Source organism: Artemia sp. Qi Xiang Cuo, chromosome 1 (assembly GCF_049724085.1).
Source record: "Artemia sp. Qi Xiang Cuo chromosome 1, ASM4972408v1, whole genome shotgun sequence".
NCBI lineage: Eukaryota > Metazoa > Arthropoda > Branchiopoda > Anostraca > Artemiidae > Artemia > Artemia sp. Qi Xiang Cuo.
Genome location: NC_142794.1, coordinates 77021769 through 77048170, shown reverse-complemented (window position 1 = coordinate 77048170; position 26402 = coordinate 77021769). Strand labels below are relative to the sequence as shown.

Sequence of the window (26402 nt, the reverse complement as noted above, 5' to 3'; positions counted from 1 at the left end):
TGTGAGAAACCAAGAGGATTCCAATCCTTAAAACTGAGAACTACTGAAGTCCTTGAAACGCCAAATAACGGTGCTAGCTTTACAGGCGGATAAGACAAAGATATTTAAAAGCAGAGAGGGGCATTTTAAAATTCTGTTTGCTACTGCTCAAAGCCTAAGCAAGGACAATTTTCTTAGAAAGCGAAGCTAATTATGCCAAAACAGCTAAAACGAGAACTGAATGTAAAGAATCAAAATCTTTCTCCAAAAAGAAAATCCTAAAAGTGCATATGATTAAAATCGTTAGTTTTGGTATCTGGAAAAGTCTTTTGTTATGTCATGGTAAAGCTTAATAATTAAGCTACAGCAAATTATGAAAGCAAGGCCATTGGAGGATCTAGTGAGGGGCCATCCCCCATCCCGCTGGCTTCAGACATGCCCTGGACAAAACAAAGTTTAATAAGTAATTCTGAAACATTTCAAGTTTTATACCGAAATTGCACGTAACCCAAAACTGAAACGATAATAAAAAGAATCGCGAACGTTAACTTAATGAGTCATAAAAAATGCTTTCTGATGAGAAGTTTTACGTAATTTGCAAGTTCGTGGCAAAATATTTCCAACAATAATAACAAGCATTACTTTTTATTCATCTTATAATACAAATACAGTTCTTTCGATGTCCTTCAATTTTCTAAAAACTCACTGAGAATTTCACGACAAACAGTTCTTAACAGACGTTTGGTATTTTCTTGGATAGGACCATTCCACCAGTTATTGGAAGAAAAACAAAGGGACTACATCAAATTTCGAAGAACATTTTTATGGCCCAAAAAAGAGTATCAAAGAGAAAAAATTCAAGGGAATATTTATCCTTACCAAGAACAAAAAAGTTTTGACCCTCCACGGCGAAATATTACCATCTAAAACAATAGATTATTGTGAGACCTAATAGATAATTTGTGCTAAAACTGTTAGGATTCCCCGTTGTGGTAAAACATTTTGTGACAAATTTCAAATAGTCCCGCCAATTCACGGATCCCTCTCCCACTATCTATGAAATTTTAGCTATTTCCCTGTTGCAGCGTTGATCAGAAATTAGCACTGAAAATTTTCGTGTTTGCTAAAATCTATTCCGAATCCACCTCTCCCCCCTTTAGAAATCCTGGATCCACCAATCAGTCAAGTCTTAAGCCATACCTGCGAGATGGGACAGTAGCGAACCCCTTCGCCGGCTCACCCATTTTCTTTCTGCTTTCGCAATCATAAATAATACAAGTTCGCACCACTTTTCAAAGTTCCTTGAGCTACTGAGAAATATACAATGAAGCGCTTAACCAAAGGAAATGGAAGGAGCTTTTATATGCGCTGAGACCCTTGGTGACATATATTTTTGAGTTTGATCCTACTGCCTAGTTAGGTGTACTGTGGGCAAAGGCGACCGCATAAAAGCTTCGTAAGGAGGCCGCCCCTCACTCCAACATCTTTCATGTAATAGCATGGATTGTACTCTTTTGGGTTTTCGGATTTTTAATAACTAAACCCTTTCTATGGCAAAAATCAAAGCTTCGTTTTTAGAATTGAAAATTATTCCACTGAATTTCACTCTTCATGAATCGTAACAAATTCCACCCTTTTTGTTTCAAGAATCTTAAAAACTCCTCATTTTTCTCTTTCTAACCCTTTGAATTTTTAGATTTGTCAAATTTGGTAAGATTCTTTAAATGTGAAGGCTTTGTGTTGTCAAATTGTGAAGTTAAGTTGAAGAAATATGGATATTTCGAAAAAGGCCATGATGCTTGAAATACGAATGGATTAGTTATAAAAATCTAGAACTCTAAAGAAGGACCGACATCCTACTTAGGAGCCTTATGTATTCTAGGAATGCTTTGGTATAATTGCTGTTCAACTAAATAGTCAAGAGAAAAGAAAACAATAATCCTTTTAGAGAGGGAGGGTTTCTTGTTCAGAAAGTCAGCTTTCTTAGAAGCGTGATTTCTAATTAAATAAAAATAACACAAAAAGAAAAATAAGTTTAGGTAAAAGACCTAAACTTATTTATGGTGTCATTTTTATGGTTATACACCCGTGATTGAAAAATGGATAAGACTTTTATATGTATAGACATGCAGTTCGCATTGGGTTATGTATTTATCGGAGAGGATATGCAAATACAGTTGGAAGTTAAATTGGCCAGAGAAAATACTTTATAAACAAGAATGTCTCCCAAGGGATATAGAAGAATAGAGGGTAACTTCTAAGGATTTGCCCAGCTTATTAGGGGGCTGGGGAGGAGGCAAGATATCACTAGCATTTAAGGGATACAAAAAAATATCATATTAAGTAATTGGGGAGGGGGGTCTCTTTAAGTGAGTAAAGGGATTTTGGACATTATTACAAAAATAGAGCTAAAAGAAAAAGAGGATAATCACCATTTTTGAGAGTGAGGATTTCTTATTAAAGGTGCCAGTCTTCTTAGTAACAAGAATTATAATTAAATAAAAATAGATTCGAAAGAAAAATAAAGGAAATTAAATTTCAAATTAAATGAAGAAAATGGGGGAGGGGAGGGGAGGATTTTGAAAGGAGGAGGAAATATACCGTACAATTTTACCTTGAAGTATCTAAGAGCATTAAAATAAAAGTATTTCGTGCCCAACATCCTAAAAGCACGATTTCTAAGACTTTGCCCAGTGTCTCAGACAAGCTATCATTAATTTTAAAATATAAATCAAATAAGAACATCCATGCTAGTGCATAAAAGACCTTTGAGTGATTAGGGGTGAGCTCCCTAAGATGCTTTTATGTGGTTGGATTTAGCTTTTTCAACACGCAAACACGGACACATGTTAATTTCCTTCAAAACTGAGACATAAATCCTTGGCCAAGATTCTCAAAATAAAAACAGATTGGACGTACGTGCCCCCAGAAACGTGCTAAAAGGGATTTCTGTTTCGTTGTGTTTGAGACTCAGATCTATAAGTCTGCGCCAAGGAGCCTAAATGTAACAAAAAAAGCAGAAAAACAGTGGTTTTTCCATTGGGCGGGTAAACAGTTCAAAACTTAACTTTCTGAACAATTTCAATCCGAAAAGATGCCATTAAGGTACAGGAACTTGGACCAAAAGTACAGAAATAATTTCGGATTGGGGTGCATAGGGATTCCCAAAGGCGAACTCTCAGAAGATATTAGCTGTTTAATCTGATTGGCTTGAAACTTATATCCGTTTTAAGGGCAAGCGTATCTAAGTTCAAAAGAAAAACGGGCTTCAGAAAAAGGCTAAAACATTGTCTATTTGTGAAATGGATTCTAAAATACGAGGCCTAATAAAACGTTCAAATTTTTAGCCCGATTTGGTCGGTCTGACCAAAATTCTCACGAGTCTGACCAAAGAAGGCTGAAACCTACTTTAAGAAACAAATTACGATTACAGCCTTTTGGTGGGGGGGGGGGGTGAATGACATCAAATGTTAAACTAGGACCAAGGAATTGAACGTGAACGGTTAGATACTGAATTAGGGCTAATATCCGGTTAAAAAAAATCCAAAGAGCAAATTTTCAAACAGTTGAAAAGGAAAGAAATCCGAAATTCTTAAGAAAGGAGTGATTCTTAAAATGTGAGGTATAGTTGTAAAAATTAAAGCCTTAGAGGCATGAAATGTTACATTTGTTAAGACTCTTGAAATGTAAAGCCTTTGTGTTGTCAAATCGTGAAATTAAGTAGAAAAAAGCCATTATTCCTGAAATATGAAGGGTGAAACATATTAAGATAATCGATTAAAAAGATTAAATCATAAAAAAAAAAACTAAAATTTGACTCCAAGTAAAACTTACTGTCCGTACTACACTTACAGAACCACTTGGCTACAGGGTCTACTGCCATCCAACATATCTCCAATGTAGAACAATTCGGATAATGGGCTATATAGCCATCGCAATCAGGTTTAAGATTTTGGAGAAAGGAATGTTCCATATTAGTGGAAAATAATCGTGCTATTATAGTGACGCAATTGTGAGGCTTTACCTGAGGAAGGACTCATATACTCACCTATCATGGATTTGAAGTACAGTTAAACAAGAAACTTTCTCGTCCTCTCGAATTTACATTTGAGAGAAACGAAGAATGGAGCCTGGTATATGGGACAATACCAGGCCCAACGAGGGATTGGCTCATCTAGCCTCTAAGCTCCAACAGTGAACACGCATCTACATCTGAATCAGTACAAAACTTGCCAAATGTCGTAAAAGGAAATGAAACGTTCTAAAAGATACGAAATGTCGCACAGATGATGAAAGTGCCAAAGAATGAAGGAGACATCTCAAAGAAAAATGAAGCAACTTCTTCTGAGTCCCATACACATGGGCTACTCATGCAAGGAACAAAAGTTGTGGTCGACTGAGGGTGAATATTGCCAAAAGGGCAATAGGAAAAAAAGTTTGGAGGGAATAAGCACTAACTGGTAATGGGAAAGAATATCTCCCAGAGACAATAGTTTATAAAGGCTAGCACTTGGTGGGGTAAACACAATTGGGTAACTAGTTGTTGGCTGAAGGAACTGACTGTCATCTCTGAACCCCGAAGGGACCCCCCCCCCCGCTCAGTCGTGGCCAGCTACCTCAAAAGTTCATGGTACAGATCTCAACCTCTTTCCCCAGCCTTCCAAATCCAAACCGATCAAAAATATCACCTGAATTCCCAAACCTGTTATTAGGCTTCCAGTTTTGCCTCCCAATCATCAGTTTTTTGATAAAAGGACAGGTCCGTTCTCCTTCTTAAGCTCTTCTTTCCTCCCGCAACTGTAAGCTAAAAAACGCATCTCACCTGAAATTTCGTCGTCTGGCAACGTAGCCGGAATTTTTAAATTTTTAAATTTAAGTTTCGTTTTGGAACACTTTTCTCTCTTTTAGTTCTTTTTACCTTTGCCAAAGAAACAAATTAATCGTCACTACATGTGAACTGGATACCCATGTTTGGTTTTCATACTGAACTTTAATTTCTCGAATTTTACGAGGGAAATATACTAAACTTATTTCAATCTTCTTTGGGGCACAAAGTGCCTCAATTTGGTCCTTCATTATTTCGGCCTTATCTTGGAAACACAAAACTTCAGACGTACCATTTTCTAACATAAAATGACAAGGAAAACATCATTTTACAAGATTACTTGCATTCCGAACTGGAATATTACTTTTCTCATTTTCTAGATAATATGGCGTGGCCATTTACGTCTCCTCTGCTCTCCTCCTAAATACCACGCCCACACGCATAGCCACAGAAATATGATGTGTTTTCTCCCTTAAAAAGGATGACCTACCAGTTTTCGTCTTCCCCTACTCTCCTATGGAATGTGAAGCCCACCCTCGTTGTCACTGAAGTCTTGTCACTTTAAAATTTGAAATTTGACACGACTAAATCTCTCGAGATCGATTCCTGGGAAAAAAAAATCCTGGTGATCCGACGGCATGCAGGTTGCCTCTGATGAAAGATCAGTCACTAAAATTCCGTAACGAGTTTTTACTAGTCCTTCCTTTATGGTTTTCATGAAATCCAGGTGATATTTGATATGGGCCTCAGTATGGACCTCTTTTTCCCTTTTGTTTTTTTATTTGATTCATTAGTTTAGGTGCATTATTGCCTACGTCGTGACTCGGCTAAAACCTCTCGTTTGCCTCCCTACATCTCTTGCACTCTCGTCTGCCTCCTTACTTTTTTTCGTTTCCAGTAAAAACTTTTCGAAGCTAGATTTCCGAAGACCACAGTCTGAGCACGAGCTACCACTCCTACCGCTAGATTGTCTTGGTGGATCCACGAATTGGATATTTTCATGCTGATATTTCATTCTTTTCGTTAATTAACGAAATTAAAATCTCAGAGAAAACTTAAAAATACTGAGATTCATTTTAACAAATCTAGCTATATTTTTCTTCGTACTGCAGCTTTTTAATCCAATAATTTACAGTTTGAACAACGTTAGAACTTACAGCGTTACAAAAACGACAATACGCAATATCTTATATTCAAGGTACGCAGTAGGATATTCGAACAATAATTTGAAGTTCATGGAATTTCAGCACTGAAGTAATAAATATCAATTTAACTCGCTTCAAATAAATTTTCAAAGCATGAAATCACAAGGGTTATGGAGAGAAAACGAGCAAACTTCCGTCAAAATACACGACCGTTAGGCTAATGAATTAGCTGGACTTCAAATAACACAGGTAAACTATTCTGCGTCACATTACCAATTTGTGCTCCACAATTTGGCTACTCAAATTCTTCTAATTTGCTACAATGCAATCTCTACGGGGGCAGATTACGCCAAAAAGGACAGATTTACCTCACCATCCAAATACATCCATGGACAAATTCTCACCAATTTGCGGCACCGAAATTAATCTTATAATCTCTGACCCCGAAAATTATATCCCATTATCTGCTAATTCCAATTATCAACTTTGAAATCTCCTCTAAATTTGAACGTTTGTAATTTCTTATGCTCGTTTAAAACCCTATTGTTTTTACTTCTACGCTGGGGGATTCTACTCCTCTATTTCTGATTCAAATATAAACCAAATTAATTAAGTTGCTCCACAGTATTACCTTTTATTCCAAAGTACTAAATTCAGTGAGTCAATGAAATTTTAAAACCACCCATCAAGCAAGAATCAGTCTTGCGCAATTTTGGAGCCTCAATGTGATTCTGCATCCATGTCACTATCTCAGTGTCAGTGTCTCAGCTACAAATTAATTATGCAGGCGTCAGCTTACAAATTTTCCCCAATGTAATGGTTTAAATAAATAGTAGCCTTTCCAAAAAACTCCAAACTAAAAATACTTCTGAATTCACAGTTCTTTTTATAAGCAAAAACTAGGCCAAATCTTTGAAAAACACGGGGTCGATTGCTGCCAGCAAATATTGAGGGGAAAGGGGGTTTGTATCTACCAAGATCGGTGAATGTACGTGCCACAGCTCAACATAAGTAGTAAGGGGCCAATTCGTTTCACCAGTGATTGCGTAATAAGCCTTACCACGGGCCAGGCATCTATATATTTGAACCCTACGCCTAAGGCATGGATATGTGTGTAGGTTTTCAACGAATTGGGTTACCAAGGTCATTTGCCTGCCAAGAGGAACGAGTATAACTTGATTGGTGATTAGGATTTGAATATTTTTTATTATAAATCCGTGGTCATTCATCTATAAGTTGATTAATAGGTTTTTTTTTTAAACTTGGCTAATAGATTTTTAAACATATTACTACGAACGCTACATGCATTCCATTTTTGGAACTAGGAGCGTGATGTTTGTGTGATGCTATCAGACTGGTTTCGTTTCATGGATTCATTAATAGAAGGACTAATGTTTTTGAAAAGGGTAATTACTTCTTTAGTTTACGAGATTTGTGAATTTTTTTGCGAAAAGATATTTGCGTAAAGGTATTGCGAAGGTTAAGAATGCCTCACGGGTAATTAAAGAATGAGATGCTTGCATCAACAATACAACGAATAAGCTCAGATACTTAATAGATTTGACGCTTACAAGAGACATTGCTAGAAAGTATTCAATAGCTTAATTGAAAAGTAACGATAGAATGACATTGTGACTTGACCTAGCTTTACCTCGCCGATGTGGTCTGTATAATAAATAAGTAAGGTTTGAAAAATATTGTCAATTTAAAAAAACAGGGCTGAAAAGTGTTTTGAGGGGGATAGGTTGCATGGAGGGGTGAGTTGCACGAGGGTTCAGTTAAAGGGGATACAGTTGCACGGGGGGTTTCGGTTATACACGGGTTTAGTTACAAGGGGGATTCAGTTGCACGGGGGGTACCCCTTTTTTCGAAAATCGGGCTCCCTGTTTTCAAAATCCCTTTTTCTTCTGAGGCTTGGAGCATTTGGTGGTTAGATATTAAACGTAATGAAATTTATATAATTGCAATCTGCATAAAAACCCAATTCCTGTCAATTGTTATCAAAATTCCATTTTTGACTTTTGGTTACAACTATAAATAAGGCTATCGTGTCTGTCTGAACTTTCTGTGCGAGGCAGGGGTTACTATTTAGTTTAAATAATTCTAGGAGGATTTGAGTTTTATGGATGGTGTGGAAAAATGGCACTTGTTAAATATTCGGGTAAACATACGACTAAGAAACGCTTCACTATAAATAAGGCTATCGTGTTTTTCCGAACGTTATTGGGCTGGGTTTAATATTCATATAGATTCATTCTAGGATGAAATGATGCTTATGGATGATACTGAAAAAAGGAAGTTGTTAAACATTCGGGTAAAGATAAAACTAAGAAACGCTTCAATCTAGATAATGATATCATGTCTTTCCAACATTTCTAGGGCGATGTTAACTATGTAGTTTAAATAATACTAGGAGGAATTGAGTTTTTTGGATGGTGTTGTAAAATGGTACTTGTTAAATAATCGGGTAAACATAAGACTAAGAGACGCTTCACTATAAATAAGGCTATCGTGTGTTTCCAAACTTTTTAAGTTTGTTGTAACTATTTAGTTTAAATAATTCTAGGAGGAATTGAGTTTTAAGCATTTTATGGACAAATTATACTTGTTATATAATCAGATAAACATAAGACTAAGAAACACTTCAATCTAAATAAAGCTATCGTGTTTTTTCGAACTTTCTAGGGCGGTGGTAACTATTTAGTTTAAATAATTCTAAGAGGAATTGAGTTTTGTGGCTGGTATGGAAAAATGGTACTTGTTAAATATTCGGATAAACATACGACTAAGAAACGCTTCACTATAAATAAGGCTATCGTGTATTTCCAATATTTTTAGGCGTGTGTATCTATTTAGTTTAAATAATTATAGGAGGAATTGAGCTTTATTGATGGAATGGAAAAATGGTACTTTTTAATTATTCGGGTAAACATACGACTAAGAAACGCTTCACTATAAATAAGGCTATCGTGTTTTTCCGAATTTTCTAGGGCGGGGGTAACTATTTAGTTTAAATAATTCTATGAGGACTTGAGTTTTATGGATGGTAGTGAAAAATGGTATGTGTTGAATATTTGGGTAAACATACGACTAAGAAACGCTTCACTATAAATAAGTCTATTGTGTTTTTCGGAACTTTCTAGGGTGGTTGTACTTATTTACTTTAAATAATTATAGTAGGAATTGACTTTTGTGGACGGCTTGGAAAAATACTATTTGTTAAATATTCTGGTAAACATAGGACTAAGAAACGCTTCACTATAAATAAGGCAATCGTGTTTTTCCGAACTTTCTAGGGCGGAGGTAACTATTTAGTTTAAATAATTCTAGGAGGAATTGAGTTTTGTGGATGGTATAGAAAAATGGTATTTGTTAAATATTCGGGTAAATATACGACTAAGAAACGCTTCACTATTTTCTATACTTGGTGGTCATTAAAAGCGAAATTTTTGTGTTAAATAAGTAGTTTTTGTATCCTTTAAAAGAGCTTTCCGGGGATTGAGAGTCTCAGTTGCCGGATTCCGTGTGATTTTTCTTCTTTTCAGTTAAGACATTCGATATCCTAAAAGTGTTTAATTCAAACTTTTTTAAAACTTCGAAATTTTTCAACTTTATTTATTTTTTCTTTTTGTACATAACTTAAAATGTCAAAATATGCTTACAGTTCTAACAATTGCGCTCTGTGATTGGTCAGAGACACGATGTGACTTTCACACTGGTATTTTATGACCGGTTATTGACACTACCTAATCTATTGCATGTATTAAATCAGTATTTTTACATAGTGGAACGATAGACACATAAGTCACATCTATAAAAAAAAATTGAAGATAGAGCAGATTAATAATGTGTGTTTACATAACAAGGTTATTATAGCATTGAGTGCTGACAAAGAGAAGTATTTAAAATTTGAAGCAAGTATAGGTGGTAGCACTATTGGAAATGTATGCATGCATTGTCATGACATTAAGGAATTCAATTTCTTTGGAATACCGAAAAAATTCAACTCATATGTTGGTGGTTATGCGAGATTTAGATCTCCAGAGAAGATTGCACTCAAAGAGAATGCCAACATAAAAATAATCATTGATGATAGAGGACAACTCCTTGCTACTGTTGCAGGTAACACATTACCTACTGATACATCCAATCGTCACCTTTCAGGTATTAGCATTCAACGGAAGATCAATAAAAGAAAGGCCTACTCTTCTACTAATATTGTAAACATTTCTTGTCTACGTGCCGAAACTGTTACCTGTGTAAAAATAATGTGATAATAGACAGTGAAATTGCCAGAAAAATAAAAAGGGCATTGTCAGAAAATATCACGATGGAATATAAAGATAAATCGATGAAAAACAAAGCACCAGAAAACGTTACTGCCATTGATCAAGCAGTCATTGGACCAAATAATGCCAGAGACGAAAAGCATATTGAGCCTGTTGATGAGACGGCAGTAAAAATTGTGTATGACTCAAAATGGAATAATGATTATTCTACTGATTACGAACTAAGATAAGAAAATAGATATAATATCAAGAGAGAACATGTTGAAATATTTTATGGAGCAGATTCAAAATGTCCAAAGTTAATCATTGATATTAATAATGTATCATAATATATTTTTGTATTAATATTCTACATAGCATTATTTCATTAAAAATATATTATGCATTACATTGTTATGTGTTCATTATTTTTTAGAGTAAGCTAGCATATCAAACGTTTAGAATGTCTAATATAACCTCGGAGATATAAGAAAATGAATTTGCATACATCTATTGTCAGACACACGGGAACAAATTCTTTCTTGAATTCGCCTCCTGGATAAATAAAAAAAGACATTTCATTCAAGAAATTATGACGAAACTCTAAGTAAGCAACAAACTCTTTCTTGAAGTTACCTCATGGATACACAATGCAGAAATTTCATTTAAGAAATTATCAAAAATTGTAAGTAAGTAGCAAATTCTTTCAAATATATGTTAATACGTTTAAGCAATAACTATCTTTAAGCTGAACCCGTCTTTATTCTTTAGAATAGTTTTATTCATTTCATTAAATTATGAAGAAATTGTAAGTAAGTAACAATAGCTTTCTTGAATTCGCCTCCTGGACACAATACAGATATTTAATTCAAGAAATCATAATAAAATCGCAAGTAAGTAATAAAGTCTTTATTGTTTTCACCTATTGGACACACAATACTGAAATTTCATTCAAGAACTTATGAAGGAATTGTAAATAGGTAACAAAATCATGTTACCTCATGTATACACAATGCAGAAATTTCACTTAAGGAATTATCAAGAATTTTAAGTAAGTAGCAAATTCTGTTTTGAATTCGCCCCCTTGGTAAATAAAAAAGACATTTCATTAAAGAAATTATGAAGAATTTTTAAGTAAGTCTCAAATTCTTTCTTGAATTGACCTTCTTGGTAAACAAAAAAGACATTTCTTTAAAGAAATTATGATAAAAGAACAAGTAAGTAGCAATATCTTTATTGTTTTTATAACTTAGATACACGATGTAGAAATTTAGTTCAAGAAATTATGAAAAAACTTTCAGTAAGTAACAATTTCTTTCTTGAAATCAGCTATTGGATACACAATACGGAAATTTAATTTAAGAAATTATGAAGAAAAAAACAATTTCTTTCTTGAAGTCAACTCTTGGATACACAATACGGAAATTTCATTCGAGAAATTATGAAAATATTTGTAAGTAAGTAACAAACTCTTTTTTGTTTTCACCTCTTGGATATACAGTACAGATACTTCATTCAAGAAATTATGAAAAAACCACAAGTAACTAACTTTTTTTTCTCTTTATCAAAAACAATTTTCACTTAGCTACACGATGTAGAAATTTAATTCAAGAAATTAGGGAAAAATTCTCAGTAAGTAATAATTTCTTTCTTGAAGTCAACTCATGGATACACAATATGGAAATTTCATTCAAGAATTTCATGACTTAGATACACGATGTAGAAATTTGATTCAAGAAATTATGAAAAAATTCTCAGTAAGTAACAATTTCTTTCTTGAACTCATCTCTTGGATACGAAATGCGGAAATTTCATTCAATAAATTATTAAAATATTTTTAAGTAAGTAAAAAACTCTTTATTGATTTCACCTATTGTATATAAAGTATAGATAATTCATTAAATAAATTGAGAAAAAATCGCAAGTAAGTAACTTTTTTTTCTCTTTATCACAAACAATTTTCACTTAGCTAAATGATATAGAAATTTTATTCAAGAAATTATTGAAAAAATTCTCAGTAAGTAACAATTTCTTTCTTGAAGTCAACTCTTGGATACGTAATACGGTAATTTCTTTCAAGAAATTATGAAAAAAAATTGTAACTAAGTAGCAAATTCTTTCTTGAATTTACCTGTGGGACAAACAAACAAAACATTTCGTTCAAGAAATTATGACAAAATTCTAAGTAAGTAACAAACTCTTTATTGTTTTCAAAAGTTAGATATACTACGTAGAAATTAAATTCAAGAAATTATTAAAAAATTCTCATTCTAAATAGCAAATTCTTTCTTTAATCACCTATTGTACAAACAAAAAAAAACATTTCGTTCAAGAAATTATGACAAAATTCTAAGTAAGTAACAAACTTTATTGTTTTCAAGAGTTAGATATACGACGTAGAAATTAAATTCAATAAATTATGAAAAATTCATAGTATAACTATCAGAGTCTTTAATGAATTCACATTTTTAATAAACAAAAAAAAAAACAAAAAAGACATTTTGTTCAGGAAATTATGACAAAATTCTAAGTAAGTAACAAACTTTATTGTTTTCACGAGTTAGATATACGATGTAGAAATTAAATTAATGAAATTATGAAAAAATTCTCAGTAAGTAACCATTTCTTTCTTGAAGTCAACTCTTGGATACACAATACTTAAATTTCATTCAGGAAATTATGAAAATATTTGTAAGTAAGTAACAAACTCTTTTTATTTATTTCACCTCTTGGATATACAGTAGATATTCTTCATTCAATAAATTAGGAAAAAATAGAAATTAGGTAGCTTTTTTTCTCTCTTTATCAAAAACACTTGTCAAATAGATACGTGATGTAGAAATGTAATTAAGTAAATTATGATAAAATTATAAGTAAGTAAAAAATTATTTATGGATGTCAACTCTTGGATACACACAGTAAGGAAATTTCATTCAAGAAATTATAAAAAATATTTGTAAGTAAGTAACAAGCTCTTTATTGATTTCACCTCTTGAATATACAGTACAGATACTTCATTCAAGAAACGTGATTAAACACGTTTTGAAACTACATGCTATTTGTATACCTTTCCTTGGCTCCTTTCCAAACGAGCAGGGATTCCCCACTGGTTCCTACACATTGCAAGAAGTGAGCAGTACTAAACCGCCCCTTTTTCAACCAGCCTGGTTTTTTACGGGCCAATCAAGTGATATATGAAACTTCGACATTGCTTTATTTAATTTTTTTTTAAGTTTCATTTCGACGAGGTTACGGGCGCGCCCGTAACTTCGGGTAGATGTACCTTAAAAAAAATGAAATAAAGCTCTGTCGACTTTGCATATCTCTCCTGATTGGTCCCTAAAAAACCAGTCTGGTTGAAAACGTTGAGTTTTCGTACTGCTCACTTTTTGCAATGTGAGAACCAGTGGGAATCCCCGCTCGTTTGGAAAGGTGCCAGAAAGGCATACAAATAGCATGTAGTTTCAAAACGTGTTTAATCACGTTTCTTGAATGAAGTATCTGTACTGTATATTCAGAGTGAAATCAATAAAGCTTGTTACTTACTTACAAATATTTTTATAATTTCTTGAATGAAATTTCCTTATTGTGTGTATCCAAGAGTTGACTTCAAGAAGAAATTGTTACTTACTGAGAATTTTTCATAATTTCTTGAATTAAATTTCTATATCGCGTAGCTAAGTGAAAATTGTTTGTGATAAAGAGAAAAAAAGCTACTTACTTGCAATTTTTCATAATTTCTTGAATGAAGTATCTGTACTGTATATCCAAAAGTGAAATTAATAAAAAGTTTGTTACTTACTTACAAATATTTTCATAATTTCTTGAATGAAATTTCCGTATTGTGTATCCAAAGTTGACTTCAAGAAAGAATGGTTACTTACTGAGAATTTTTCATAATTTCATGAATTTAATTTCTACATCGTATATCTAACTCGTGAAAACAATAAAGTTTGTTACTTACTTATAATTTTTTAATAATTTCTTGAACGAAATGTATTTTTTGTTTTTTTTGTTTATCCAACAGGTGAATTCAGGAAAGAATTTGCTACTTAGACTGAGAATTTTTTCGTAATTTTTTGAATTTAATTTCTACGTCGTATATCTAACTAATGAAAACAATAAAGTTTGTTACTTACTAGAATTTTGTCATAATTTCTTGAACGAAATGTTTTTTTTTGTTTATCCAACAGGTGATTCAAGAAAGAATTTGCTACTTAGACTGAGAATTTTTCATAATTTCTTGAATTTAATTTCTACGTCGTATATCTAACTTGTGAAAACAATTAAGAGTTTGTTACTTACTTAGAATTTTGTCATTATTTCTTGAACGAAATGTCTTTTTTGTTTGTCCAACAGGTAAATTCAAAAAAATTTGCTACTTAGTTAAAATTTTTTCATAATTTCTTGAATGAAATTTCCGCATTACGTATCCAAGAGGTGACTTCAATAAAGAAATTGTTACTTACTGAGAATTTTTCAAAAGTTTATTGAGTAAAATTTCTACATTATTTTGCCAGGTTAACTATATTTTTGATAAAGAGAAAAAAAAAGTTACTTACTTGCGATTTTTCATAATTTCTTGAATGAAGTATCTGTACTGTATATCCAAGAGGTGAAATCAATAAAGAGTTTTTTACTTACTTACAAATATTTTCATAATTTCTTGAATGAAATTTCCGTATTGTGTATCCAAGAGATGAGTTCAAGAAAGAAATTGTTACTTACTGAGAATTTTTCCATAATTTCTTGAATCAAATTTCTACATCGTGTATCTAAGTCATGAAATTCTTGAATGAAATTTCCATATTGTGTATCTATGAGTTGACTTCAAGAAAGAAATTGTTACTTACTGAGAATTTTTTCCTAATTTCTTGAATTAAATTTCTACATCATGTAGCTAAGTGAAAATTGTTTTTGATAAAGAGAAAAAAAAGTTACTTACTTGTGGTTTTTTCATAATTTTTTGAATGAAGTATCTGTACTGTGTATCCAAGAGGTGAAAACAAAAAGAGTTTTTTACTTACTTACAAATATTTTCATAATTTCTCGAATGAAATTTCCGTATTGTGTATCCAAGAGTTGACTTCAAGAAAGAAATTGTTTTTTTTCATAATTTCTTAAATGAAATTTCCGTACTGTGTATCCAAGAGCTGACTTCAAGAAAGAAATTGTTACTTACTGAGAATTTTTTCATAATTTCTTGAATTAAATTTCTACATCGTGTATCTAAGTCATGAAAACAATAAAGAGTTTGTTACTTACTTGGAATTTTGTCATAATTTCTTGAACGAAATGTCTTTTTTGTTTATCCAGCAGGTGAATTCAAGAAAATTTGCGACTTACTTACAATTTTTTCATAATTTCTTTAATGAACTGTCTTTTTATTTACCCAGGGCGAATTCAAGAAGAATTTGCTACTTACTTAAAATTTTTGATAATTCCTTAAATGAAATTTCTGCATTGTGTATCCATGAGGTAACATGATTGTGTTACCTATTTACAATTCCTTCATAAGTTCTTAAATGAAATTTCAGTATTGTGTGTCCAATAGGTGAAAACAATAAAGACTTTATTACTTACTTGCGATTTTATTATGATTTCTTGAATTAAATATCTGTATTGTGTCCAGGAAGCGAATTCAAGAAAGCTATTGTTACTTACTTACAATTTCTTCATAATTTAATGAAATGAATAAAACTATTCTAAAGAATAAAGACGGGTTAAGCTTAAAGATATTTATTGTTTAAACATATTAACATATTTTTGAAAGAATTTGCTACTTACTTACAATTTTTGATAATTCCTTAGATGAAATTTCTGCATTGTGTATCCTTGAGGTAACTTCAAGAAAGAGTTAGTTGCTTACTTAGAATTTCGTCATAATTTCTTGAATGAAATGTCTTTTTTATTTATCCAGGAGGCGAATTCAAGAAGAATTTGTTCCCGTGTGTCTGACAATTGATGTATACAAATTCCTTTTCTTATATCTCCGAGGTTTTATTAGACATTCTAAACAATGGATATGGTAGGTGACTCTAAAAATAATGACCACTTAACAACGTAAAGCTTAATACATTTTAATGAAATACTGCTATGTAGAATATTAATTCAAAAATGTATTATGATACATTATTAATATAAATGATTAAATTTGGACATTTTGAATCTGCTCCATAAAATAGTTCACCATGTTCTCTCTTGATATTATAGCTATTGTCTTCTCTTAGTTCGTAATCAGTAGAATAATAATTATTCCATTTTGAGTCATACACAATTTTTACTGCTGTCTCATCAACAGGCTCAATATGCTTTTCGTCTTTGGTATAATTTGGTTCAATGACTGCTTGATCAATGGCAGTAACGTTTGCTGGTGCTTTGTTTTTCATCGTTTCATCTTTATATTCCATAGTGATATTTTCTGACAATGCCCATTTTATTTTTCTGGCAATTTCACTGTCTATTATCACAATATTTTTACACAGGTAACAGTTTCGGCACGTAGAAAAGAAATGGTTTACAATATTAGTAGAAGAGCAGGCCTTTCTTTTATTGATCTTCCGTTGAATGCTAATACCCGAAAGGTGACGATTGAATGTACCAGTAGGTAATGTGCTACCTGCAACAGTACCAAGGAGTTGTCCTCTATCATCAATGATTATTTTTATGTTGGCATTCTCTTTGAGTGCAATCTTCTCTGCAGATCTCAATTTCGCATAACCACCAACATAAGAGTTGAATTTTTTGGTATTCCAAAGAAATTTAATTCCTTACTGTCATGACAATGCATGCATACATTTCCAATAGTGCTACCACCTGTACTTGTTTCAAAGTTTAAATACTTCTCTTTGTCAGCATTCAATGCTACAATAACCTTGTTATGTAAACACACTTTATTAATCTGCTCCATCTTCACTTTTTTTATAGATATGACTTATGTGTTTATCGTTCCACTGCGTAAGAAATACTGATTTAATACATGCAATAGATTAGGTAGTGTCAATAACCCGTCATAGAAGAGCAGAGTGGAAGTCACAACATATCTCTGACCACCCAAAGAGCTCAATTTTTAGAGCTGTAAGCATATTTTGACATTTTCAGTTATGTACAAAAAGAAAAAATAAATAAAGTTGAAAAATTTCGAAGTGTTAAAAAAGTTTGAATTAAACACTTTTAGTATATCGAGTGTCTTTATTGAAAAGAAGAAAAATCACACGGAATCCAGCAACTGAGACTCTCAATCCCCGTAAAGCTCTTTTAAAGGATACAAAAACTACTTATTTAACACTAAAATTTCGTTTTTAATGACCACCAAGTATAGAAAATAGTGAAGCGTTTCATAGTCGTATGTTTACCCGAATATTTAACAAGTACCATTTTTCTATACCATCCATAAAACTCAATTCCTCCTAGAATTAATTAAACTAAATAGTTACCTCCGCCCTAGAAAGTTCGGAAAAACACGATTGCCTTATTTATAGTGAAGCGTTTCTTAGTCCTATGTTTACCCGAATATTTAACAAATACTATTTTTCCAAACCAGCCAAAAAAGTCAATTCCTCCTAGAATTATTTAAAGTAAATAATTACCATCGCCCTAGAAAGTTCAGAAAAACACAATAGCCTTATTTATAGTGAAGCGTTTATTAGTCGTATGTTTACCCAAATATTAAACACGTACCATTTTTCAACACCATCCATATCACTCAAGTCCTACTATAATTATTTAAACTAAATAGTTACCCCCGCCCTATAAAGTTCGGAAAAACATGATAGCCTATTTATAGTGAAGCGTTTCTTAGTTGTATGTTCATCCGCATATTTAACAAGTACCATATTCCATACCATCCATAAAACTCCATTCCTCCTAGAATTATTTAAACTAAATAGTTACACCCGCCTAGAAAAATCGGAAAAAGACGATAGCCTTATTTATAGTGAAGCGTTTCTTAGTCGTATGTTTACCCGAATATTTAACACGTAACCAAGTTCCATACCATCCAGAACACTCAATTCCTCCGAGAATTATTGAAACTAACTAGTTACCCCCGCCCTAGAAAGTTCGGAAAAACATGATAGCCTTATTTATAGTGAAGCGTTTCTTAGTCGTATGTTTACCCGAATATTTAACAAGTACCATTTTACCAAACCATACATAAAACTCAATTCCGACTATAATTATTTAAAATAAATAGTTACCACCACCCTAGAAAGTTCGGAAAAACACGATAGCGCTATTTATAGTGAAGCGTTTCTTAGTCGTATGTTTACCCTAATATTTAACAAGTACCATTTTTCCATACCAGCCACAAAACTCAAGACCGAATATAATTATTTAAAATAAATAGTTACCACAGCACTAGAAAGTTAGGAATAACACGATAGTCTTATTTATAGTGAATAGTTTCTTAGTCGTATGTTTACCCGAATAATTAACAAGTATAGTATTTCAATACCAGCCATAAAACTCAATTACTCCTAGAATTATTTAAACTAAATAGTTACCACCGCCCTAGAAAGTTTCGGAAAAACACGATAGCCTTATTTATAGTGAAGCGATTCTTAGTCGTATGTTTACCCGAATATTTAACAAGTACCATTTTTCCATACCATCCATAAAACTCAATTCCTCCTAGAATTATTTAAACTAAATAGTAACCCCTGCCTCGCACAGAAAGTTCAGAAAGACACGATAGCCATATTTATAGTTGTAACCAAAAGTAAAAAATGGAATTTTGATAACAATTGACAGGAATTGGGTTTTTATGCAGATTTCAATTATATAAATTTCATTACGTTTAATATCTAACCACCAAATGCTCCAAGCCTCAGAAGAAAAAGGGATTTTGAAAACAGGGAGCCCGATTTTCGAAAAAAGGGATACCCCCGTGCACCTGACTCCCCCTTGTAACTGCACCCGTGTCTAACCGAAACCCCCCGTGCAACTGTATCCCCTTTAACTGAACCCTCGTGCAACTCACCCCTCCATGCAACCCGTCCCCCTCAAAACACTTTTCAGCCATTTCTTTTTAAATTGACAATATTTTTCAAACGTTACTTATGTATTATACAGACCAAATCGGCGAGGTAAAGCTAGGTCAAGTCACAATGTCATTCTATCGTTACTTTTCAATTAAGCTATTGAATACTTTCTAGCAATGTCTCTTGTAAACGTCAAATCTATTAAGTATCTGAGCTTATTCTTTGTATTGTTGATGCAAGCATCTCATTCTTTAATTAACCGTGAGGCATTCTTAACCTTCGCAATACCTTTACGTAAATATCTTTTCGCAAAAAAAATTCACAAATCTCGTAAACTAAAGAAGTAATTACCCTTTTCAAAAAACATTAGGCTAGTCCTTCTATTAATGAATCCATGAAACGAAACCAGTCTGATAGCATCACACAAACATCACGCTCCTAGTTCAAAAAATGGAATGCATGTAGGGTTTGTAGTAATATGTTTAAAAACCTATTAGCCAAGTTTAAAAAAAAAAACCTACTAATCAACTTACAGATGAATGACAACGGATTTAAACTAAAAAATATTCAAATCCTAATCACCAATCAAGTTATACTCGTTCCTCTTGGCAGGCAAATGACCCTGGTAACCCCAATTTGTTGAAAACCTACATACATATCTATGCCTTAGGCGTAGGGTTCAAATATATAGATGCCTGGCCCGTGGTAAGGCTTATTACGCAATCACTGGTGAAACGAATTGGCCCCTTACTACTAACATATACTAATAACTCAACTAAAACTCCCTTCTCCAACCTAAACAGGCTAGGGGGCAACCAAAAGCGGTCTTAAAAAATATAACTCACTTTATTCACCAGATTGTCAGACAAAAAAAAAATATAAACTTGACTTCAACTGAAACTTATCATGAACACATCGTCAACTCATTATCAACTCGAACTTGAATCAGTGAGAGGCCGACGGATCAGAGGAAAGATGAATTGAAAAGCCTAATATTACTCTCATTACCGATTCACTAGCTTTGAAAATTACGTTCTGGCCCTCTTTGGGATAAAATGGTAGATGGGTACCACAAAATGGAAAAATGCCACTTCCCCGTGGCAAAATCTCTTTAATCGCTTAAAAAGACCACATAAACTTTTAGTTCCATTTGAATGTACCTTCTCCCGATCTTTTAGGACTAATATTCCAACACGATCATTCCAAAAAGAAAAAGAAAATAAACGCGCATCCGCGATCTTTCTTGCGGCAAAAAAAAAAGAAGCAAAATTCCTGATTTTTTTTTTCTAGATAGGAGCTTGAAAATCCTACAATAGGAATTTCTGATTTACTGAATCGAATGGTAGGTTTTCATTAGGATTGGTTGACTTTGTGGGGTTGTTTCCCCTCTGTCTTGAAAATCAAGCAAATTTTATCACGTTCGTAGCTTTTGATGGGTGACACTGAACTGAAAGAATAGTATATATTGGGGATCAGCATTAAAACCAATTCTTTTGATACATTAGTTGTTATCAAAATTCCTCTTTTTAGAGTTTCGATTATAAATTGGCCGAGTCGCTCCTTACTTACAGTTCATTATCACTAGCTGTTGGGAATGGGAAATAAATAATGGTTATGAATCTGTCACGTCAAAAGTCGAGAACATCTTGTCAAAATCAGCATAAAAAATTATTCAGTGGAAGTATGATGAATGGCCTGGTTGTTGCTACTTTAATGTGAACGAATGAATGGAAAACATGTTGAATTTTGTGGTTTGAGTGTAAATGAAAAATACGAGTCCGAATAAAAGTTGTTGACAGAAGTTGAGCAACACTATTGAAAGGAAAAGAATAAAAAGAACAAGAGTTGTCCAGATTTGATTTTTTACGATTTCTCTTGACCCCTCTCCTTGCCTCTCTGTTTAGTTGTTGATTTGGCAAGAAAAGAATTAATCTTTCATGCGATCGTTGGTTGTGCAGATGCCTTACAGAAGGAGTTTCTTACTTGTATTTCTGTTGTTTATATTTCCCTTATATCTACGTCTACAATTAGGTGCATTACTGTCCGAACCTGGGACAACTATCATCTATTAGAGCACTACGTAGTCCATGTACGTCCACTGTTGTAGGCTACTCATGGATAATGGCGATAATCGTGGTTATTACATAAAATTAGCCAATTCGATTAGCCTTTCATCGATCAACCAGGTCTACCTGCCACGTTGTCTTCGAGTTTATTGATGAATTTTCACCCTATCTTTCCTTTATTTTTTTTTAAATTTTTCTCTGAAAAAAAAAAAAAGAACTTTGAATGTCTAAATTTGTAAATGCCATTTACTGGTTGCAGAGTTGCTTAAACAGGTTTTCTGGAGAGCAGTCAGATATAAATATCTTTAATGTGCAAGCCTGTTGGAAGGACCCAAAGTTGAGATAAACTCTATGTCCTTTCCGGTTGTTTCGATTGCAGTTTTTGGAATTAAAACTCACAATTTCCCTTTAAGAGAGTCTGTACTCTGAGTGTTCAACACATGTTTTGTGAAATTGAACTTAAATTGCTGTGCTCTTGAAATGAAGATTTCAAAAATGCTGAATATTCGTTTTATTTCCTACAAAAGATAGCTACGACTTCTTCAAATGTGCTTCTAAAATGTAATAATACTCTTTTTTTTTCTTCAGACGTGTTCATGTTCTATCCTAAGCAGATACAAAAGGAAGAAACTTACCGAAAATGGAGAATTTTCATGTAACGTTCTTCTCTCTCGCCCCCTTTCATCCTTCTCTTCGTCTTTCTGCCTATCGCGACCTGGGCAACTACAAATCTTTATGGGGGTGGAAAACCGACCAACCTCCATGTTGCTAAGATATGAATAAACGTACATATAGTAAATTTTCTATTTAGTAAATAGAATAAATATATATAGTAAATATACATAACATATACATATATGCCCATATTTACATATGCACATACCAATTTATAAACAAAAAACAAGAGGACTTAAAAAAAAGGCAAATAGAGACCCGAATCCAAATTTTCTTATATACATTTTGGTGAAAAAGAAGCGTCTGAGTCTTAAGAATAAAAAAGAAATGCACAAAGGGGTTATGACAGGGGTCACTAGATTATTATTCGAGGATCTCAAAGTCAGCCATTTACTAATTTCAAGTCAACCACTTTAGTTCGGAATTACTTGATTGCAACAGGACCAGGCGCTTTTCCACCTCGCCTGCCAAGCAAAATAATTGACGACAATATGACTTGAATCTCCTTCCCGGTGAAAATAGGATTACAATTCCAACGAGTCAGCCATTCAGCTAAGGCGATTAGATTTCGGAAATTAATTTAACATAAAAAATATAAAAAAAAATATAAACAAACTAGAAACAAACATTTTAAGAATAAAGAAATCAAATTGAGATTAGATATCAAGAACAACATTTTAATTCGATTACAAAGTTTCAACATTATTAGGTGTGCGGCGTGTGTTATTCTTGCAATTGTGGATTATAATCAGTATCAAAAGGATAGTGACATAGTAACGCAGCCTTATCTCTCAGCTATCTGAGTGAAATAAAATTATGAAAAAAAAGAAGGAAAATAAAAACAAAAAAGAGGTTATTTTACGATATATGGACAGAAAGGTATGGATGCAATAAACTGAAACGAACTTTCAGTTTGTTGAACACAAATAAAATTACTACCATGAGTAACAATTCTGAGAGACACTTTCCTTCAAAACATAAGAATGTAAGGTGTATTAAAAAATAACGATAAGTTTGACTACACTGCTAAACGCGAATAAAATTTTGAAAGCCAAATTCTTGGAGTCTTATTAAGATCATCAATCACGCAGCATCTGTCAGCTTTGTTGCAGCTCTTAGGATTGGTACAAACGACAAACTGTTTTCAGATGGCAGGTTTTCGAAAACCGCCTTCAAAAATTATTTCGATCAGTTATTTGAAGCAAAAAAAGAAGTAATTTAATAAATAAATACTATTGTTAGCTAGAATAGTCCAGCGTAGCAACGAAAACACAGAAAAACAGACTGGCGAGCAGACAAAAAAAAAAAAAAAAAAAAAAATTATTCAAACATAAGAAATACCGACAACGACCTATTGAATAACTAATAAATTAATAATGATATATTGCCTGTTGCCAATGCAAGCTTTAGGTTTATTAAACATACTATATCCTAAAGTCCGAATTTCTCTCTAATTGTAAATGAAGAAAAGAAAAAGAACTGCCGAATAAAGAACCTAAATAGAAAGATAGAAAAAAAAGTCCGAATTAACTGAAATTATAGCAAAGTTTGCTTGATTTTTTTTTTTTTTAACACACTGAATTTCAACTTACCATGGATTACTTAGTTATGATATATTGTTACTTCATTACGAAATTATAAGGTCTGAACCCCCCTCCTCTCCACAAAATATTTCTCCAACTGGTAAATTGGTCAAAAATCATTGACCTTCCCTTCAAACGATAATTATTTTGCCCCCCCCCCCTCCCGGAAAAAAAAACAACAGAATATGGCACATACAGTTGGCCATTGTTTTAACAAAAGTGGTAACACAAAATTTCTGGAAATTCTGAGAATATGGATAATCAAGCCGATTGCAAAATTCTATTTACGTATCGTCAGAGTGCCAAAACTGGACAACACATGAAACATGTTTTACATACAGACAAAGCCTAAAATAAAGAAAAAGAGGCAAACTTACCTAGAGTTTAACAGGATAAAAATCAGGTCCGTACTTCTCCTATTCATGCCCCCCGGACATGAATTGGGGCACATGAATCGCAGCCTAGCATAGCCATGACTAGACCCAGTTAACGGTATGGGAAATTTGAAGCGCACAGCTTTTGCTCCATCGTTCAAATATTCTACTTCTTCGAGTCCATCAGCTCGAACGACATGCTCGGGATTCGGGAAACCTGATATAAACTTTTATTTTTAGTAATAAAAAAAGTAATTTTTTTTTTAGCAAAATAAAATGACTGCATCTCAAATGTGGTGATCCTAATTACATTAAGGAAAAAAGTAAATGGAAAACTGAATGGAAAGTAAATGAAAGTGTTGCAAACTGAATTTAACCCCCTCCCCCGCACACATGTCTGATCTTAAAAACTAAATAAGAAACTGCAAAACAAAGCTTTTGGCTTATTTACTGCTTAGTGTTTTACTTAGGAAGTAAAGCATAAACATTGATTTTTTATGGGGGGGGGGGGCAAGAACTGACCCTCAATTCACAAACAGGTTCTGAAATGACGCACAAAAAAAATAGTCTTCAACAGAAGTGAAAAAATGACTGGAAATCCCGTTTTCATTAAGGTTACTTCTCAAGGTTAGCTATCGCTTTTATAGCAAATATATTTATTTGCATATTGAAGAGGGCCCAGCTGAGGTCCCTGCCAAGATACCTCTTTGTTTTCCCCATTCACTGGCTGAAAAACCTCACTTTTATTTCTTCTTCTTTTTTCTTACATTAATTACGATTCATAAGCTTTAGAGTCAAACAAACTTATAATAAAAAATATTATTTCTTAAATACTCTGGGCTGTGATAGTTTGCAAGGTACTGGCAGTTAAAGAGCGCTTAATTCACAGTAGAACAGTGGTGTACACTAATATTGCAGCATCGAAGACAATATTAATTGTGCAGCTAATCCCACCATGACAACTAATACCAAACTTATAGTATTGATTAACTTTATCTATCATTAAAAAAAAATATATACATCAATATTACTACTACGAGCTTCAACCCTTATTACTTTACAATTACAAGTTTAATACTTAACTATTACATATTTATTGATATTACTGCTATTAACCCATCAAAAAGTACGAATAGAAAAAAACAAATAGAGATTACATAAAAATAGAAGTTTTTCTGTGGAAAGAACAGAACAAATCTATTATTATAAGCATGCAGAAATTGCAATGAAGAAGGAAGCAAAACTTAAAAAAACACAAAATACAACAAACATGGGTGGTGTTGTCATCCCTCAAAACCCCAAAAAGGCCAGAGTATCATTTGCGATTTACTGTAATCTTTTCCGCATATAATATACACAAAAATAAAATAAAACTCCAATTTTCATGAATTCTTTTTTTATGTCGTAATATTTGTTGAGGTCCCTTTATTTTAACTAGTTATTATAACAAATTAGCATTAACAGTTCCTTCCTTTAAAATGTCAGTGCTTTCAAATATTTAGGAAATCAACTATTTAATAAAATAAACTTCCAATTTAAACATCAATAAAGTAGAAATATCACTAAACAATAAGCAGAACAACAGGGAAATTTGTATACAAGACAGTGGAACGCAACTTTAAATGAATATTTCGACCCTATATCCAAGGGCCGTCCTCAGCAAAACAAACGAAGAGAATAAAAAACAATATAAACAAAACTTACATTAAAATTCAATCATTAAAACTGAAAGGCTTTTAAAAAAAAAATGTTTTAAAACAGCCCTAATATCATTACTTCAAGGAAGTTCAACCAGGACTGGTACTCCAAACGAAGTAGACAGAGAACAATTCATTCAAATGGAATTAAAATACTTACAGACAAGCTTTTAAAGCTAATCTAGCCTTCTTGGCAGCCAGTCTAGATGGTCTATTCGTAGCAGGTTGAGTGGAGTTATTTACTGGTTTTTGAATATAACTAGTTAAATCATTTTTAATTAAATTTGTGTATAGGGCATTCAGCGAATATTCCCCCAAATCTCTATTTAAAGAAATATTACTATTTATTTTGATTTTAATTTCAATTGCCTCTCGAACAACCTGTTTTATGCCTAAATCATTGCTAATAAGGCAAGTTTCTTCAAAAAGCATTTTATGACTAGGGTTATCATATATGTGACTGCTTAAAGCAGAATCAAATAATAACCGAATTAAAGAATCTAAAACAAAATGGCAAGATCACCCCACAATTGTATAATAAATTTCTCCCCCGAGGTAGCTTTTGTCCAAAGTTTTACGGTTTACCGAAATTACACAAGCAAGGTATTCCCTTTAGGCCAACTGTAGCATGTACAAAAGCCCCTGCTTCCAATATTGGAAAGTGGTTTTGTACAGCCTTCAAACCTTTACTTTATCCCCAAAAATCGTACATATGTAATTCGGTAGATTTAGTGGAAAAACTTAAAATGCAAGCATTTCAGAAAATACAATAGTAAGTAGTTTCGACATAGTTTCTATGTACACAAATA

At 32.9% G+C, this 26402-nt stretch overlaps 1 protein-coding gene across 5 annotated transcripts in view; it reads right to left on the bottom strand.

Moving 5' to 3' along the window:
- p53 (transcription factor p53) overlaps positions 1–26402 on the bottom strand; it is a 79283-nt gene that overhangs the window by 37091 nt on the left and 15790 nt on the right. For all 5 annotated transcript variants that reach the window (XM_089087134.1, XM_089087158.1, XM_089087127.1 and 2 more), the window contains exons 5-6: positions 23900–24113; positions 21900–22032 (exon numbers count right to left, since the gene is read on the bottom strand). In XM_089087134.1, the coding sequence (XP_088943260.1) occupies positions 21900–22032; positions 23900–24113 (347 nt within the window). The remainder of the gene's footprint in view (positions 1–21899; positions 22033–23899; positions 24114–26402) is intronic.